Source organism: Trichosurus vulpecula, chromosome 4 (assembly GCF_011100635.1).
Source record: "Trichosurus vulpecula isolate mTriVul1 chromosome 4, mTriVul1.pri, whole genome shotgun sequence".
Lineage (NCBI taxonomy): Eukaryota > Metazoa > Chordata > Mammalia > Diprotodontia > Phalangeridae > Trichosurus > Trichosurus vulpecula.
This window is the reverse complement of record NC_050576.1, coordinates 307260450-307275986: the sequence shown is the minus strand read 5'-3', so window position 1 is coordinate 307275986 and position 15537 is coordinate 307260450. Positions and strand designations below refer to the sequence as shown.

At 39.0% G+C, this 15537-nt stretch overlaps 1 protein-coding gene across 1 annotated transcript in view; it reads right to left on the bottom strand.

Moving 5' to 3' along the window:
• VWA8 (von Willebrand factor A domain containing 8) overlaps nt 1-15537 on the bottom strand; it is a 391960-nt gene that overhangs the window by 6228 nt on the left and 370195 nt on the right. Inside the window, exons 41-42 of the mRNA XM_036757477.1 lie at nt 6025-6150; nt 3980-4138 (exon numbers count right to left, since the gene is read on the bottom strand). Coding sequence (XP_036613372.1) covers nt 3980-4138; nt 6025-6150 — 285 coding nt within the window. The remainder of the gene's footprint in view (nt 1-3979; nt 4139-6024; nt 6151-15537) is intronic.

The window sequence follows — 15537 nt, the reverse complement described above, 5'->3', positions numbered from 1 at the left end:
CTTAATAAATGCTTATTGAGGGACTGACATGAATTTTTAGTGAAGTTCAAGAAAGGCTGAAACGGTTGAATAACCCCAACTCTTTTTTGGGGGGGGTCTTTTTTGGCAGGGCAATTGGGGTTAAGTTACTTGCCCAAGGTCACACAGCTAGTACATGTGTCAAGTGTCTGAGCCCGCATTTGAACTCAGGTCCTCCTGACTCTAGGGCCAGTGCTCTACTCACTGCACCACCTAGCTGCCCCAACCCCAACTCTTAAACTATGAAACAAACTTTGTAACATTTTCTGAAAATTATCCCAACTCTTTCAGGATAAAATAACCATACTTGACTTTCTAAAAATCTCCAACCTTGTCTGAGACCCTTTAGCATTTTAACTATAATTTTATTGTCAATGATATTGGCCAGTAGATGCCATTAGATGGCAATCAGTTAGATTGGCTGTAGATCCATGAATGCTAAGAAGGTACTGAATGTTTGTTTCCCCATGACGCAACTTAGGGTGTTTTTTTTTTCCTGAGTGTCCCCCGCCCAAACTCATCCCTAAATTTACTGTAAACATGAAACTCAGTTGATTTATACTATTTTCTCTAATAAAAGAAGCATTTAAAATTTTCTTTACTTTCTTGATAGAAAAATAGTTGTGCAGATGGAGGGAAATACTGGCCTTTCATGCTGTTGCTTATATTTCTACTTAATTAAATTTTTATTAGTTAAACCTTTTGACATAATGGAACATCAATACTAATGTTAAGGTTGCTTTGCAATTACTCACATATTTGAATAAATTTAAATTCACAAATTATCTTATTGGATCGACTGTGAGCTCCTTGAGGGGCAGGGACTGCCTTCCAGTGCTTAACATGGTGCTTGGACATCACCTAGCCCTTGGGGAGGGGGGCGGGTGCTATTCTTATCTCCATATTTTGTGGCTATTGTTCAGTTGTTTCACGTCCAATTCTTCATTACACTATTTGGGGTTTTCTTCGCAAAGGTACTGGAATGGTTTTCTATTTCCAGCTCATTTCAAACTGAGGCAAGCGTCTGGGGCTGGGTTTAACTTAGGTCCTGACTCTATCCGCTGTACCATGTAGCTGCCTTTAGGGTGATAACAGAAGAAAAAGAAAGGATGGGAAGGATTCGAGGGCCTGCAAAAGTTACCCTTAGCAAATATCCTTGAGGTCTGTCTTATTTTAAGTCTTGAATTAAGCACTAACGAAGCGACAAAATCTCTTTAAGATTCCTGTACAAAAGAATGCTGGAGGCCTTGATAAAACTGATTCAAGAGTGGCCCTGGAGGGAGCTGTGTGTAGTCCGGAGGGCACTCCTCCAAGATGGTGCCAGGCAGACTGTCTATGTTGTAGGACTTGATGCAGTAATTTGCTAAATAGTATCATACTCACTTATGAAGAGATATGATCAGTTCCCTGAAATACAAGTGGTTTTCCTGCAGTGGGTGGGACTAAGTGGGCTATAAATGAATACGACTTTTTACTTCCTTTTAGCTGACGGTTAAAATTCTTATTGTTCAAGTGACATCAGATGAAACTATGCAAAGCTCTCTTCCCTTTCAAACTTCTTGGCTCCCGGGAGTCTGCCCGCATGCTCATTTCCCCTACCGAGGACGATTATCTGTGTCTACCCAATGCCAGAACTGCTGGTTAATGAAGCCAAAAAAAAAAAAAGTCAATCTAGTTCTAAAAATCAGTCAAATCAATTGGTAGGGGTTTTGTAGACAAAATAAATAACCAAACCCTTATTTTACTTTTTACAATAGTGTTTGGGCATCACAAAGATCTTGCCCCAGAGGTATCTTTGCAACATCTATCTCCTCCATCATTTCATCACCGAGAAAATCCAAGTGCTGAAGACAGGTAGGGAAAACTCCACTGCAAAAAGTACTTTTTTCTTTGTGGTCCCAGTGATACTGGTCTGCAGAAGGATCTTGTTTGGTCTTTGCAAACTTTCAAATGCTATATAAATGCTATTATTATTATTATTAATATTAGTAGTAGCAGCAGCACAGCAGCTATGGTGTACTGGATAAATAGTTTGCTCTTACGACCTGTGTTCAGGTCCTACCTTGGATGCATATCAGATGTGTGAGCCTGAAAGTCACTTGACCTGTCAGTGCTCTAGGCTATACTGTGGGATGGTAACTTTTAGAGAAAGTGCTAACCTGCTTTGGTAGAGGGAGTTTCATCATTTGGGGGTACAGGGAACATACTAATGTAATCTCAGGTCAGATACTGATCCCTATTCTGATTCTTATTATTCAGGGGACATATAATAGTGACTAAGAAGGGCTATTTGATGGTTTCTAGAAGCTTTTACTTTTCTCCTTATATGAGGGAGATACGTGATTACCTGGTGCCCAAAGTAAATAAAATGCCTGGAAGGATTGTAGAGCACTTCCAAGTGTGGAACTTTCCCTACAGTTATTGTGTACATAAAACTTTAAGATTCTTATAAAAATCATACATTTATATTATCATCTAGCATCCAATACTTAAGAACCATAACATCCCTAACAAATATCCTTTGAGAATCTGCCAAACCTTTCTAGGCATAAGAAAAAGTGTTCAGAATAACTTCTTTTCATTATGTAGCTCCTTCTTCTGCCATTCATTCCAATGTGGCAAACTCAACGAAAAAACAACAACAAACCAGAACCACATATCTCATCATTAACACTGTACTGATCAGAGTAGCTAAGTCTTTCACTGTTCATTATTGCTACAATATTGTTGTCACCGTGTACAATGGTCTCCTATTCTGCTCACTGCACTTTGTATTAGTTCATATAAGTCTTCTGAAGTTTTTCTGAAACCATCCTGCTCATCACGTCTTATTGCACAATCGTATTCCATCACAGTCATACACCACAACTTGCTCAACCATTCCCCAGTCGATGGGTATTCCTTCAATTTCTAATTCTTTGCCACCATAAAAAGAGCTGCAAGAGATATTTCTGAATATATGGGTCCTTTTCTTTTTTTCTCTCTGAGATACAGAGCTAGTTAGTAGTGGTATTGCTGGGTCAAGAGGTATGCACAGTTTTATGGCTTTTTGGGCATAGTACCAAATTGTTCTCCAGAATGGCTGGCCAGTTTTTAATTCCGCCAACAGTACATTATTAGTGTCCATGTTTTTCCCCATCCTCTCTGGCATTTGTCATTTTCCTCTTCTGTCATGTTAGCCAATATGATAGGTATGATGCGGTACATCAGAGTTGCGTTAAGTTGCATTTCTCTAATCAATAGTGATTTAGAGCATTTTTTCATATGAGTATTAATAGCTTTGATTTCTTCTTATGAAAGCTGCCTGTTCATATCCTTTGGCCATTTATTAATTGGAGAATGGCTCTTATTCTTATAAATTAGCTCAGTTCCCTATATGACTGAGAAATGAGACCTTTATCAGAGAAACCTGCTATAAATTTTTTCTCCCTCTGTTTCCTGTTTTCATCCTAATTTTGGCTGCATTGGTTTTGTGCAAAAACTTTTCATTTAATGTTATCAAAATTATCTGTTTCACCTCCTGTAATGCTCTCTATTTCTTGTTTGGTCTTGAACTCTTCCTTTATCCATAGATCTGATAGGTGATTTTTTCCATGCTCCCCTAAACCTGTTATGTTTAATCATGTACCCATTATGATCTTATCTTGGCATACAGTGTGAGATGCTGGTCTATGCCTAGTTTCTGCCAGACTGTTTTCCAGTTTTCCCAGTGGTTTTTGTTGAAAAGTGAGTTCTTGCCCCAATAGCTTGGTGATATTATTTTTTGATGTTTAGAAATAGATAAAATGAAAGATTCAATTTCCTTACACTAAAGAATGATTTTTCTGCCTAGACTAGATCATGATTTTTTTTCCATTGCTGCATGAAGCCTTTATCAGAGATGCATTATCGTTTAACTCTTTGCCTGGTTTTGGATAAAATGTGTTAAATTCTTTTCTGAATTCCTTGCAAATTCAGTTACCTTGAACTTCTCTTCATAGTTCTCAAAAGCCTCCATGACCATGCAGACAGCCTCCATGGAGCGCTCCAGCCGACCATCCACCCCATTAAAGCGGTACATGCTGCCAGACACATCCACCAAGAGCCGAAGACGTTTGGGTTTCTGCTGGGGACTTCCAAGCTGAGAGGAAAAAAAAAACCGGTAATGAACAAGTGGGAGATTCTTATAAACTAAGAAGCTCTCATTGTTCATCTTGTGAGAGATCCAAGAGGGTAAACTACTCTGGGAGTGAATATTGCTCCCTCGTATAAGCTGAGAACGTTAGCTCTCAAAGCACAAGATTTTTTCTGCGAGGGCCAGTAGGCTAACAACTTTACCTGGGGCTCAGATCTTACTGAGCAGAAGGTAGAAAGGTTTTCTGCAGATTTTGCTTCTGAAAATGGAATCTTAGACATCTGCTTGTGGCAGCAGCCATATGGGAATGTTTTGGAATACCATATATTTCAAAGAGGGCCCAAGCCAACCTTGTAAAGTTAGTCTATTGCAGTTAATACTTTCCCAAAAATAATAATTATAATAGTAAAAAAGCCTACCTCTCAATTAATGCCTCAATTCTGGCTATAGGTATAAATACCTCAGGGGAAAAACCCACATCTGCTTTAACAATCACTGGTACAAAGGGTTTCTTCCCATCCTTTCCCACCCCAAACTCATTTTTCCCATATGCCATAAGATGTCTGAATTTCTGAACCAAGTTGTTTGAAGGGATGTTCTGGTAAAAGGTTTAAGAAGAAAACATACTTGAGTATTTCTTTTCTCTTTAGTAAACCTTATTACCCATCTACATCAATTACTGAGCTGCTTATTTTCTCTTCTTTCCACTATAATACTAGAGACAATGAAGCCATAAATCTTGTCAACTGCAATATGAAACATCTAGATTCAACTGCACTCTGTACCCTTCCCAGTCAATATGCAAGGTGTAAAGGAACGACTATCACATCTTTCCTTTAATAGACCCATTCCAAATTAATCTGGCATTGCATACTTGCTCACATATGTGAAAGCCTTATAGAGAGGAGACTTAGCAAATTTAAGGAAATGTTCCCTTTTTCTTCTTGGTCTATGATCTCATGACCAAGGAACTTCAAAATATGATGGACACTAGGCAGGGGCAGTTTGGCTCAATGGTTAATGTTTTTTTGAAAATGGGTGTAACTCCACTAAATTAAGTATAGTAGCATATGCACTGCCATGATCAACCACTAATGACTTCAAACCTTCCTTTAAGGATATTTGATTACTACGATGCTGAGTCAGTGAAGAGAAACAGCTGCCCAGAGATGTAACTGTTGTCATGCCAATGACACAGAAACAAAAGTTCCCCAAACTATCAAGATACCTTCTCTGAGTCAACCTTTTAACATGGTAAATGACTATGCAGCAATTCTGATTACCCACGAAGACAGGAAATCACCAATCTCTTTTGGCAACTAAATACTTTGCCTTCATTGCCTATTTTTGAGCTCATACTACTTACATGTCATTGTAGAGTAACAAATTTAGAGACAGAAGGGACCTCAGAGACAACTGAGCTCAGCCTCCTTATTTTTAGAGATGAGGAAACTGAGGCAAACTGAAGTTAAGTGACTTGCCCAGAGTCAAACACCTTCCTGATTCTAAGTGCTGGGACCTATCCACTAAACCTAGCAAATAATTTGTATATACTGATCATATTTCAATTAGGGAAAAGACCCTCTCTTTTAATATTTTTATCAGTCACATTTTCAATAAAAACTTCAAAACAAACAAACAACAGGGAGATGCTAAAAATGTTTTGTGTTTTCACACTGAAAATGTTTTGTGTCACCACTTGTTGGGGATAGTATTGCTGTCTTCAATGTTATTTTCTTCCCGATTCCTGCCATATTTAAATTTCTTAGTTTTTCTGATGATGCTAGCAAACTGAGAAATAAAAATAGGTGGCACCAAAGAAAGGTGGAATACACAAGACTCAATCACTCATCAGGCTTACTTTCTCAGGTCAGTGAACCCTGAATGCTTACTTCCGGATGCATTTCTCCCCGACGTTTGTAGATTGCTTTTTCTCCAGTCAATCCATCGATTATCTTGGTGTCATCTAACTCCCCACTAGGTTGGTGTCTCAGCCATTGCCGCTCTTTACCCTTGGCCTAAAAAGACAAAACATACATGCCACATAAGTCCTATTTCACCACGCAGGCATATGTGTACATCTTTACAAAGAAAGAAAGAACAGGACACACAGGGGGCCTTTTAATGATTGATGGCCACCTTGGCTTAACTCACCGAAACTTGAACACTTTCATAAATAGACTGACTTCTTCCACAGTGAGATTTATTCCCACCGATGAAGAATATGTTCTTTCTGATGATTTTGTCAGTTTTAATGGTTTTCCCATATGGTACTTTAGGCTGAATGATGAAATGTTAACATTTAAAGCACACATGAACTAGAAAATAGCATGCAAATGAACCCCTGGAGGAATGTACAATATGAAGAGATGTAACAGAGAAGCATTTGTTCTGGGTCTTCTGCCACGCTGCTCTTGGAAAATTTATTAAGTAAAAAAAGCAAGATTTACTAAAATTATCTATGGGTAATTACAATAGAGTCATGGTACTAAAAGTTCTTCCATTAGAAAATAATTCATAATTGGAAGTTCTCAATGACTTAACCTGAAAATTATTAATAGATGAAAACAGTGGCATGGACATATTTTGTGAAGTGAGTTTATGTTCTATTACGTTAACTGATACATTGAATTATTTCTCATAAAATATTTTTCAACATCTTCCAATAACTGCAATAATATGTTGAGATAATTTGCAACAAGAACTTAAGTCATTTCCCATGCAAAGCAGAATAAAATTATAGCTACATTTCAATGATTATAACTCAATTAAAAATAAAACGATAATACATATAAATGGGGTTTCCAAAAGTCTCATTGCAGTTTTAAGTTAGCAAAGCTTCTGCAATGAGATTTTTGGGCTCAGAGTATCCCATTCATTTCCTCTACATCTCCTAGAATGGCTCTAGAGCACAGCAAAAAATATAGGCTGACATCAGGGTACATTTGAGGATCCTAGAGGCACTGAAGCTGGTCTGGTATGTGAGGATAATCACTCGCCCAATGGTTAGCATGTGACTGATTAAAGTACATTGGTTGAAGGGTGATGCTCTGGTCACCTTTCAGGGGACCCAAGGCTCCCACTGTATATGCTAGCATGTACCAAAGAAAATTATGGGGATGATGATTTTTATAGTATGGATTATTAAGTAATTATTTAGAACTAACCAAGCAATCAGGTAAGTATTTATTCAGGACTTCCTATGTGTGAAACATTGTGCTAAGTGCCGTGGACACAAAGAAAAAGCAAAGACTGTCCCTGCCACCACGGAGCTTCCATTCTAATAGGGGAGACAATGCATATCAATCAGAACTCACAAGTTTAATATAAAGTAGATGGAAGGTAACCTTGGAGGAGACGGGACCAGAAAAAGCCTCCTGGAGGACAGGAGGTAGCCCTTGAGTTGAGTCTTAATGGAAGCCAGGGATTCTAAGAGTCAGAGACTGGGAGGGAGAATCTTCTTAGGTGTGGGAAATATCATTTACTGCAAAGACACAGAGAGGAAATGAAGCATTATGTTCCAGGATCAGAAAACAAGCCAGTACAGCTGGATCCTACAGTGCAGGGAGGATAAGAGGATGGGAAAAGACTGGAAAGGTAGGAAGGCATAAAGATTCAGAAAGAAAAGCACGCTGAAAGACTTGCTCTACTTCCGCAGTCATCCTGGGCCTGTTTGTTTAGCTCTAAAATGAGGATCGTGACAATTACTGCCCATGATTATTAAAGCACAGGGAATAATAACCGTGTACTAGTTGGCTACACATGGACCTTGGGAAGGTGGTTATCTTTAACTCATTTCAATAAGCATTTAATTAAACACCTGCTTTGTTCTGGGCAATGTAATAGATGTTGGGGACACACAAACAAAAATAAAAGCTCCTGCCCTCAAGGAGCTTGGCGGGGAGAGAGGGCAGAAAGCAGTACCACGCATACACAGATAAGCCAACACAACATAGACTCAAAATAAATATAAAATTTTGGAGAGCATTTAACAAGTAGGAGGTGGGGGATGAGGAGTGACTTCATGTAGGTGGTGGTACTTGAGCTGAGTTTTGAAGTGAACTAGGGATTCCAAGAAGCAGAAGTGTGTGTGTGTGTGTGTGTGTGTGTGTGTGTGTGTGTGTGTGTGGCATTCTGGTCATGAGGGAAAAACCTGTACAATGGCGTGGTGATGGGAGAGAGATTATTATGTTCAGTAAGAAGGCCATTTTGGCTGAAACACAGACTGTATGAGGAGGAACAATGTGACATTAATCTGGAAAGATAAGCTAGAGGAAAATTGTAAAAGGCCTTAATGACAAACAAAGGGGATTATGTTTCATCCTGGAGGCAAGAAGTGGTTTCTGAGCAGGGGTTATGTGGTGGAAACTGTGTATTAAGAATTATCAATCTGGTAACAGACAATACCACTCTGATGGTATAAAGTAAAGAATTAAGAATCTGAAGGTGAAAGGGGAGAGTGTAAAAGCTGGCTTGAAGCTTAACATCAAAAAAACTAAGATCATAGTAACTGGTTCCAATCACTGCCTGGCAAATAGAGGGAGAAAAAAGGAAACGGTGTCAGATTTTATATTCTTGGGCTCAAAGATCACTGTAGATGGTGGCTGCATCCATGAAATTAAAAGACACTTGTTCCTTGAAAAGAAAGCTATGGAAAATATGGACAACATACTAAAAAGAAGAGACATTACCTTGTTGACAAAGGTCCATATAGTCAAAGCTATAGTACCAGCACACGGTTGTGAGAACCTGATGATAAGGAAAGCTGAGTGCCAAAGAATTGAAACTTTCACATTGTGGTGCTGGAGAAAACCTCTGACAATCCCTTAGGCAGCAAGGAGATCAAATCAGTCAATACTTAAAGAAAGTAATTCAGGCTACTCATTGGAAGATGAAATACTGATGCTGAAGCTTAAATGCTTTGGCTACCTAATGAGAAGATGGGACTCAGTAGAAAAGATCCTGATGTTGGGAAAGACTGAAGACTAAAGGATAAGGGGATGGCAAAGGACGAGATGGATAGAAGTGTCATGGAAGCAACAAACATGAGTTTGGACAGACTTTGGGAGATAGTGGAGGAGAAAAGGGCCTGGTGTGCTATGGTCATGAAGAGCCAAACATGACTGATCCACTGAACAACAACAAGCTGTGTGAAAGATGAACTGGAAAGGGAAGATATTTGTGATAGGGAGACCAATCTAAGGTGGAGATGTCCAGCTGGCAGCTGGTGATGTAGAGGCTACAGTTCCAAACAGACATGAGAACTGGATAGATTTGGGTCTGTATGGTCAGGATATTTTAATTAATAACCCATGGGAGCTGATTCAATGTCTAAGAAAGTATGTAGAAAAAGAAAGGTGGGCCCTGATATACAGCCATGCAAAGGTGTTGGGAGACAGATGATGATCCAATGAGCATCTCCTTTTAGAGAACCAGGAGAGTTTAGTGCCATGAAAACCCAGGAAAGAAGGAGGGATGATAGTGGAGAATAGATGATCATCTGTGTCAAAGGCTGAAGGGGATCCAAGAAGGATGAGGGCTGAGAAAAGGCCATTAGATTGAATAACCAATAGATCACTGGTAACTTTAGAGAAAGCATTATCTAAATTATGCAGTTAGGATATTGCAGGGTAATTGGCAAGAGAATGCAGAGGATTATAATGTGAAACAGATTCCAGTCATTCCGAGAGGCCAGTGAATGAATAAATGAAGAAAAGTTAATAGGCACTTACTATGTTTTAGGCATTGTGCTAACACATTCCAGTCTACTCTGGAATATTTTAGATCCTTTATTTTAAGTGCAAATGATCAATTCATTTCAACAAATGATGGTAATAACTCCAAATGAAAAGGAAACTGCCCATATTTCATACAGTGGAAAAGTCTCAAAGTTTATTCCCATAGGGAGCAACTATACAGTAATAACAGAGTGAACTAGAAGTCAAGAAGGAAGGGAAGAAACAAACATTTATTAAGTGCCTACTATGTGCCAGCCATTGCGCTAAGGAACACTTTACAAATACCATCTCATTTGATCCTCACTACAACGCTGGGAGGAAGATGATACTACTATCCCTATTTTGCAGTTGGGGAAACTGAGGCAGACGGGGGTTAAATGATTTGCCTAGGGTCGCACAGCTAGGAAGTGTCTGAAGCCTGATTTGAACTCAGGCTTTTCTGACTCTGGGCCCAGCTCTCCACCCACTGCACCACCTAGAAGCCTCCAGAAGACCTGAGCTTCCATCCCACCTCAGCCCTTTGCAGGCTGTGTGGCTCTCCGGGTTTCTTCATTTATAAAATCAGAATAATAATAGTCCTTATCTCATAGGGTTGTTGTGATGATTAAATTAGAGCATTTTAAACTTTAAGGCATTATATAAATGTGAGATGTTAAGCCAAATCCAATGGTAGAGAGAAAGCATGCTGGAACATGACGACGATGGCTCAGCTGGCCATGGACCCCGTTTCCAGAGGGTGGAAATAAAGGCTGGTCAGGATGAAGGCAGCATGGTACAGAGGAGAATTTCCTCATTTGAGAAATAAAGGGGTTTGAGTCGATGGCCTCTGATGTTCCTTTCAGCTCTATGTCTGTGACCCCAAACTCCAGTCTTACGTGGGACTTACGTAATCAGCCTCACTACAGTACAGTCACACTGCGTATGATGCACATGCCAATGGGGATAATTGCTATGCCTGAGGAATGCTACAATCTGGCAAGGTTAAGAGCAGCTGGAGAGCCTGAGGCAGCCGATATGAAGCCCAAAATGGCAGATGTGATCCCTAGGCAGCAGATGAGAGACCAAGACAGTAGATACAGAGGATTATGCACTTAGTGGTAAAATAGGCAATATGTGATTTGTCCTAATTTTTTTGTCCACCTTTAACTTTTGTGAGCTAGTTAATGCCAACTGGGCTGTCCTCTACATCAGGTGGTCTCCCTACATCGTATGCAGGTCCAAATTTTATATTTATGCAATGGTTTGTATCTTTTTAAAAAATGTATGCAAAGTGAATTCCTTTTCTCACTCTCCTCACCATTAACAATGCGAACATTACACATAAATTCTGAATTATTTTGGCTTTTTCACATGGGCTTAATTTTCTTGACAGTGTTCTTTGTCTTTGAGAGACATGAAATTGTTTTGTTACTGTTATCAATGAAAAACAAAAGTGTACCAAATATCAGACCCCCTTGTATCAGAATTGTAATAGATATTTAAATATAAATATAATTATAAAATATAAACTGGTAAAGTACGCAAATTTTTGCTATGATGATTTTATTAGCTGCATTTGTACTAGAATGGACCTGCAGCTCAGCATTTTATGATACTGAAAAAAGAGAATTTTTTTCTTCCGAAGTTTTACAGTTGTCAGTGTTATTGAAAAGAATTTGAGAATTCCAAACAACTTTCTGAGTTGCATAAAGTATTTAATATTTTCAGGGGATACAGCCAAGATTTTCAATCACATACAGTGTCGGAGAACCACAACAAATGAATACTTTTGGTTTTCGCTGAATGTTCATAGAACTCTTGTTACTTTACAAAATAAGTCATGAAGATGGAATTTAGGAGGTCATAGGAAGTTACAACTGGAAAGGTCAGTAGATATCCCTTAGTTCAACCCACTCATTTTAAAGATGAGGACACAAAGCCCAGATTGGCTTGTCCAAAGTTATATAGCTGAAATTAGAACCCAGGGCACTCCAGTGGAGTGCTTTTCCCGTTACATATAAGGTGGAAGAGTCCTGGAAGCTGAAATAGAGAAGGCCTGGGATTGTGATCGTTCACCCTGGCCATTTTCTGTCCTGCTACCATACTTCCCTCCAATACACTCACTGCTCTAAGAACTCTGAATTTTTTTGGGGGGGAGGGGGACTGTTCTTGAATTTTATGCAAAGTAACAGGAAATTAGATGGAAGGGTCATCAAGCAACAGTGTCTTCCATCCCAGCTTACCATCACTACCAGGTCCTACCAGTTTCTGTGGATCAGCAACTCTTTCCAGCCCCATATCATGGAAGAACCAGTGGGACTGGCTTTGTGTGGGAACATGTCGATGGGCACAGTCAGGTAAACATGGGGTGGTGCCAACCAGTAGATGGTGGGCCTCTCACTTCCTCCTCTGAACCTTCTCACACAAAGCACAGGGTATATGGGCATAGCACATAGAGGCACAGCACATACCTTCGGGACGAGCCGAGCAAAGCTTCAGATAGAGTAAACAAATTAGGGAAAGCCAAAGACGGGGTCTAAGCTCTAGAACAGCCACTCCTTGGTCTTGTTGTTAGGATAGCTGGAACCATAGTCCATCTTCAGGCTCCTCAGGTCCTCTAGGACCTTCTAGTTCTGTAATACTTGGGTCCTAGGTGACTCTGGCACAAATGCTTACAGTACTGACCAAAGGAATAGGGCGGCTGACTTCAGTCACACAGTTGCCTCTTATTCTCTAGAACTGATCAAATCCACACTATCATTGCCTCTGGAAAGGACATATCAGTGTTCTGCCTTACTATTCCATTCATCATTCCTGTAATTTCCTAGATCAAAACACACTTTCCTGGCCACCACTCCTTTATATGTGCTGCGTCCCCTACTAAAATGCAGGAGTCTTGAGTGAACAGACTCTGTCCACTTTTGAACCTTACCTCTTGGTTCAGCTTGGCACATAGCAAGTGCTAAATAAATGCTTTTTCTTTCATTTATTAAACAAACAAGAGAATGACATTTTGAAGCAGTGCCTTGCACATAGCAAATGGTTAATAAAAAACTTACTGAATTAAAATAAGGATGACTCCCACACTTAAGATTTTGAGTTTAAGAATGAGAACAATAATAAGAAATAATAAAATAATAATAAGAAAGAGAGGACTGGAATATCACATTGTGGACCATGTTTTAATTCCCTACCTCTACCTTGCATACTTTCAGAAAAAGGATATTTTTTCCCTTTCACATATAAAATAGGCACTGAAGATCTGGATTATAAATTCAGCATGAAGGCTTAGAAGAACCAACAAGAACAATAACTCTAAAATAATACTGTACAATCAAAACAAATGAGTTCAATTAAGGAAATATTTATTATAAATTTACTATCTTTCTGTCTCTTCCTCTTCTCTCTCCAATCCATTCTTCATATTTCTTATGCACATGCCATTTCTCTATTAAAAATTCTTTAATAATTCTCTATTAGATACCATAGTTAAAATACCTTAATCTGGCATTCAACAACCTCAATAACCTGGCACAACTTGTCCATCTGATCCTTATCTCACAGCATACTCTTCTCACCAGACAAAGCAGAGTATCTGTCAGTCCACTACGTGTTTTGTGCCTTCCTGTCTTTCTTGCTTTTGTTTATATTATTTTTCATACCTGTAATGACCTCTCTCTCCTTCTTAAATACCACCCAAGAGTCCACACTTTAAGGTCAAGTTCAAAAACCACTTCTTCCATGAAGTCTTCCCTGATCCTCCAGTTGAAACGATCCTTTCCTCCTCATGCCTCATATCATAGTTGGTTTGTGTCTCTCTTAAACATTTGTATTCTTTTGCATTGTAAATTTTTTTTTGTCTATATGCTTTATCTATCTACTACATTGAGAGCTTGTCCTATTTGATTTTTCTTTCTCCCCTAGGAGTCAATACAATGCTCTGCATACAGTGGATGCTTAATGTTTGTTCCTACTGTTGTTGAAACTATAAGCCCACATTTATGCTAGGTGTTGTAAGGAAGGCAGAAGCAGGGTAAGATATGATCCTCTGGATTCAGACAATAATTATGTGCTAAGCTGTGTTACTGACTTCTAAAAGGGTATGTAAGCAAACAGATCAGAGATAATATGCCAGAGTGCTAAGGGAAATGAAAGGAAGGGGAAGATCATTCTGGGATTGAATAAATAGAATAAGCTTCCATCTAGGAGGTAAATTTGGAGCTGAGTTTTGAAGGATATATAGGATTTGGACTCCTAGAGAGGTTATATGACTTTATATGACAAATGTTATATTAAAGTAGCAGTTTTCAAACTTTTTGGGTCGTGAGATCACTGTAACAGGGCAAAGGTCCTGTAAAATATCGACTGAAACTTCACGTGTTTTGGTGAATATAAAAAGTGATGTGATACTTTCTTTAAATAACCATTTTAGGAAAGGCTTGCTCCCACAAAAAGTCCTCCTGTGTCATCACAGCGGAGAATAGTGCTGGACTGTCTAACATTCTATCATCGAAGCATAAGCAGGCTCTCAGTATGGTCTCAGCAACCAGCTGTGTCTGCTTTCTGTGGACCAGACTAGTTAATTTGGAAAGGTTCATTACCGGAAGGCTAGATTCATGGCGATGATTTTTTTGGTCATGCGAGCCCATGAAACAAGCAAAAAAAGATGCAAAATGTACCTCCACCTTGTATATTTCACTCCCTTTCTGTCATTGTACACTAAGAATTACAAAATTTTTAGACTATCTATAAATATTCTTTCTACTCTGTCCTTTTTCTGGAATCCTACTTGACCGGGACCTCCCTATTTGTGACTTTCGAGGTGCAAAAAAATCAGACCTACCTGAATGGGATCTCTCTCCTCCCTATAAAACACATGGCCTTCTCTGATCTAATTGCTGCCTGAACTACAGAACACAGACCCAAGAGTCCATAGGAACAGCTTCCCAAAAGACCATTATGACTCCCGTTTTCTTCAGAGGCCTAGAGATCATGGCATCTGAGGTTCCATGATGGAAGCCTGGTTGTAGCCCTTCCTTGTCCTGGTCCTGGTTATTCTTGTTGAGGATATTAGAAAGGAACAAGTAGCCTTTTGCAAGTGATATTTCACAGCAGATCTTCATCATCATACAACTAAATGAAAGATGCAGAGAATGCACGATTCTAAAGTGCTTATTGTTTGTTGACTATACAAAAGCATTTGCTTTGGTAGAACTAAATGCTACCTTGTTTTCCCATGCACATATAAAAATTATACAAGATTCTGGGAAAGACAGAACTTTGTTCCATGACTACTTGATTATTACCAAATGAAATTACCAAATGAAACAAAGGAAGATATATCCTTGCCACAACTGTTTGTCACCTGTCATGGATAATGTCCACTATGATGCTAAAAGGAAGACAATTCCTTATAAATGGCCAGGTCCTCAAAATACTTTTTAGAGATGATACTGTCCTGATTGTTTCAGGACCTGGAACGCTGCAGAGCATCCTGAATGAGATCCATAATCTGCGTAACTGAACACATAAGAAAAACTATTTAGATAAAAAATACCTATTATCCAGTCTATGACAGTCAGTTGGATAGATAACCTATAAAGCTCAATATATAAGTTGTTGACTTAACACTGCAAATGGACAGAACTAAACAGGAGAAGGAGAGCAAGCCGAATATCCTTTAGGAAA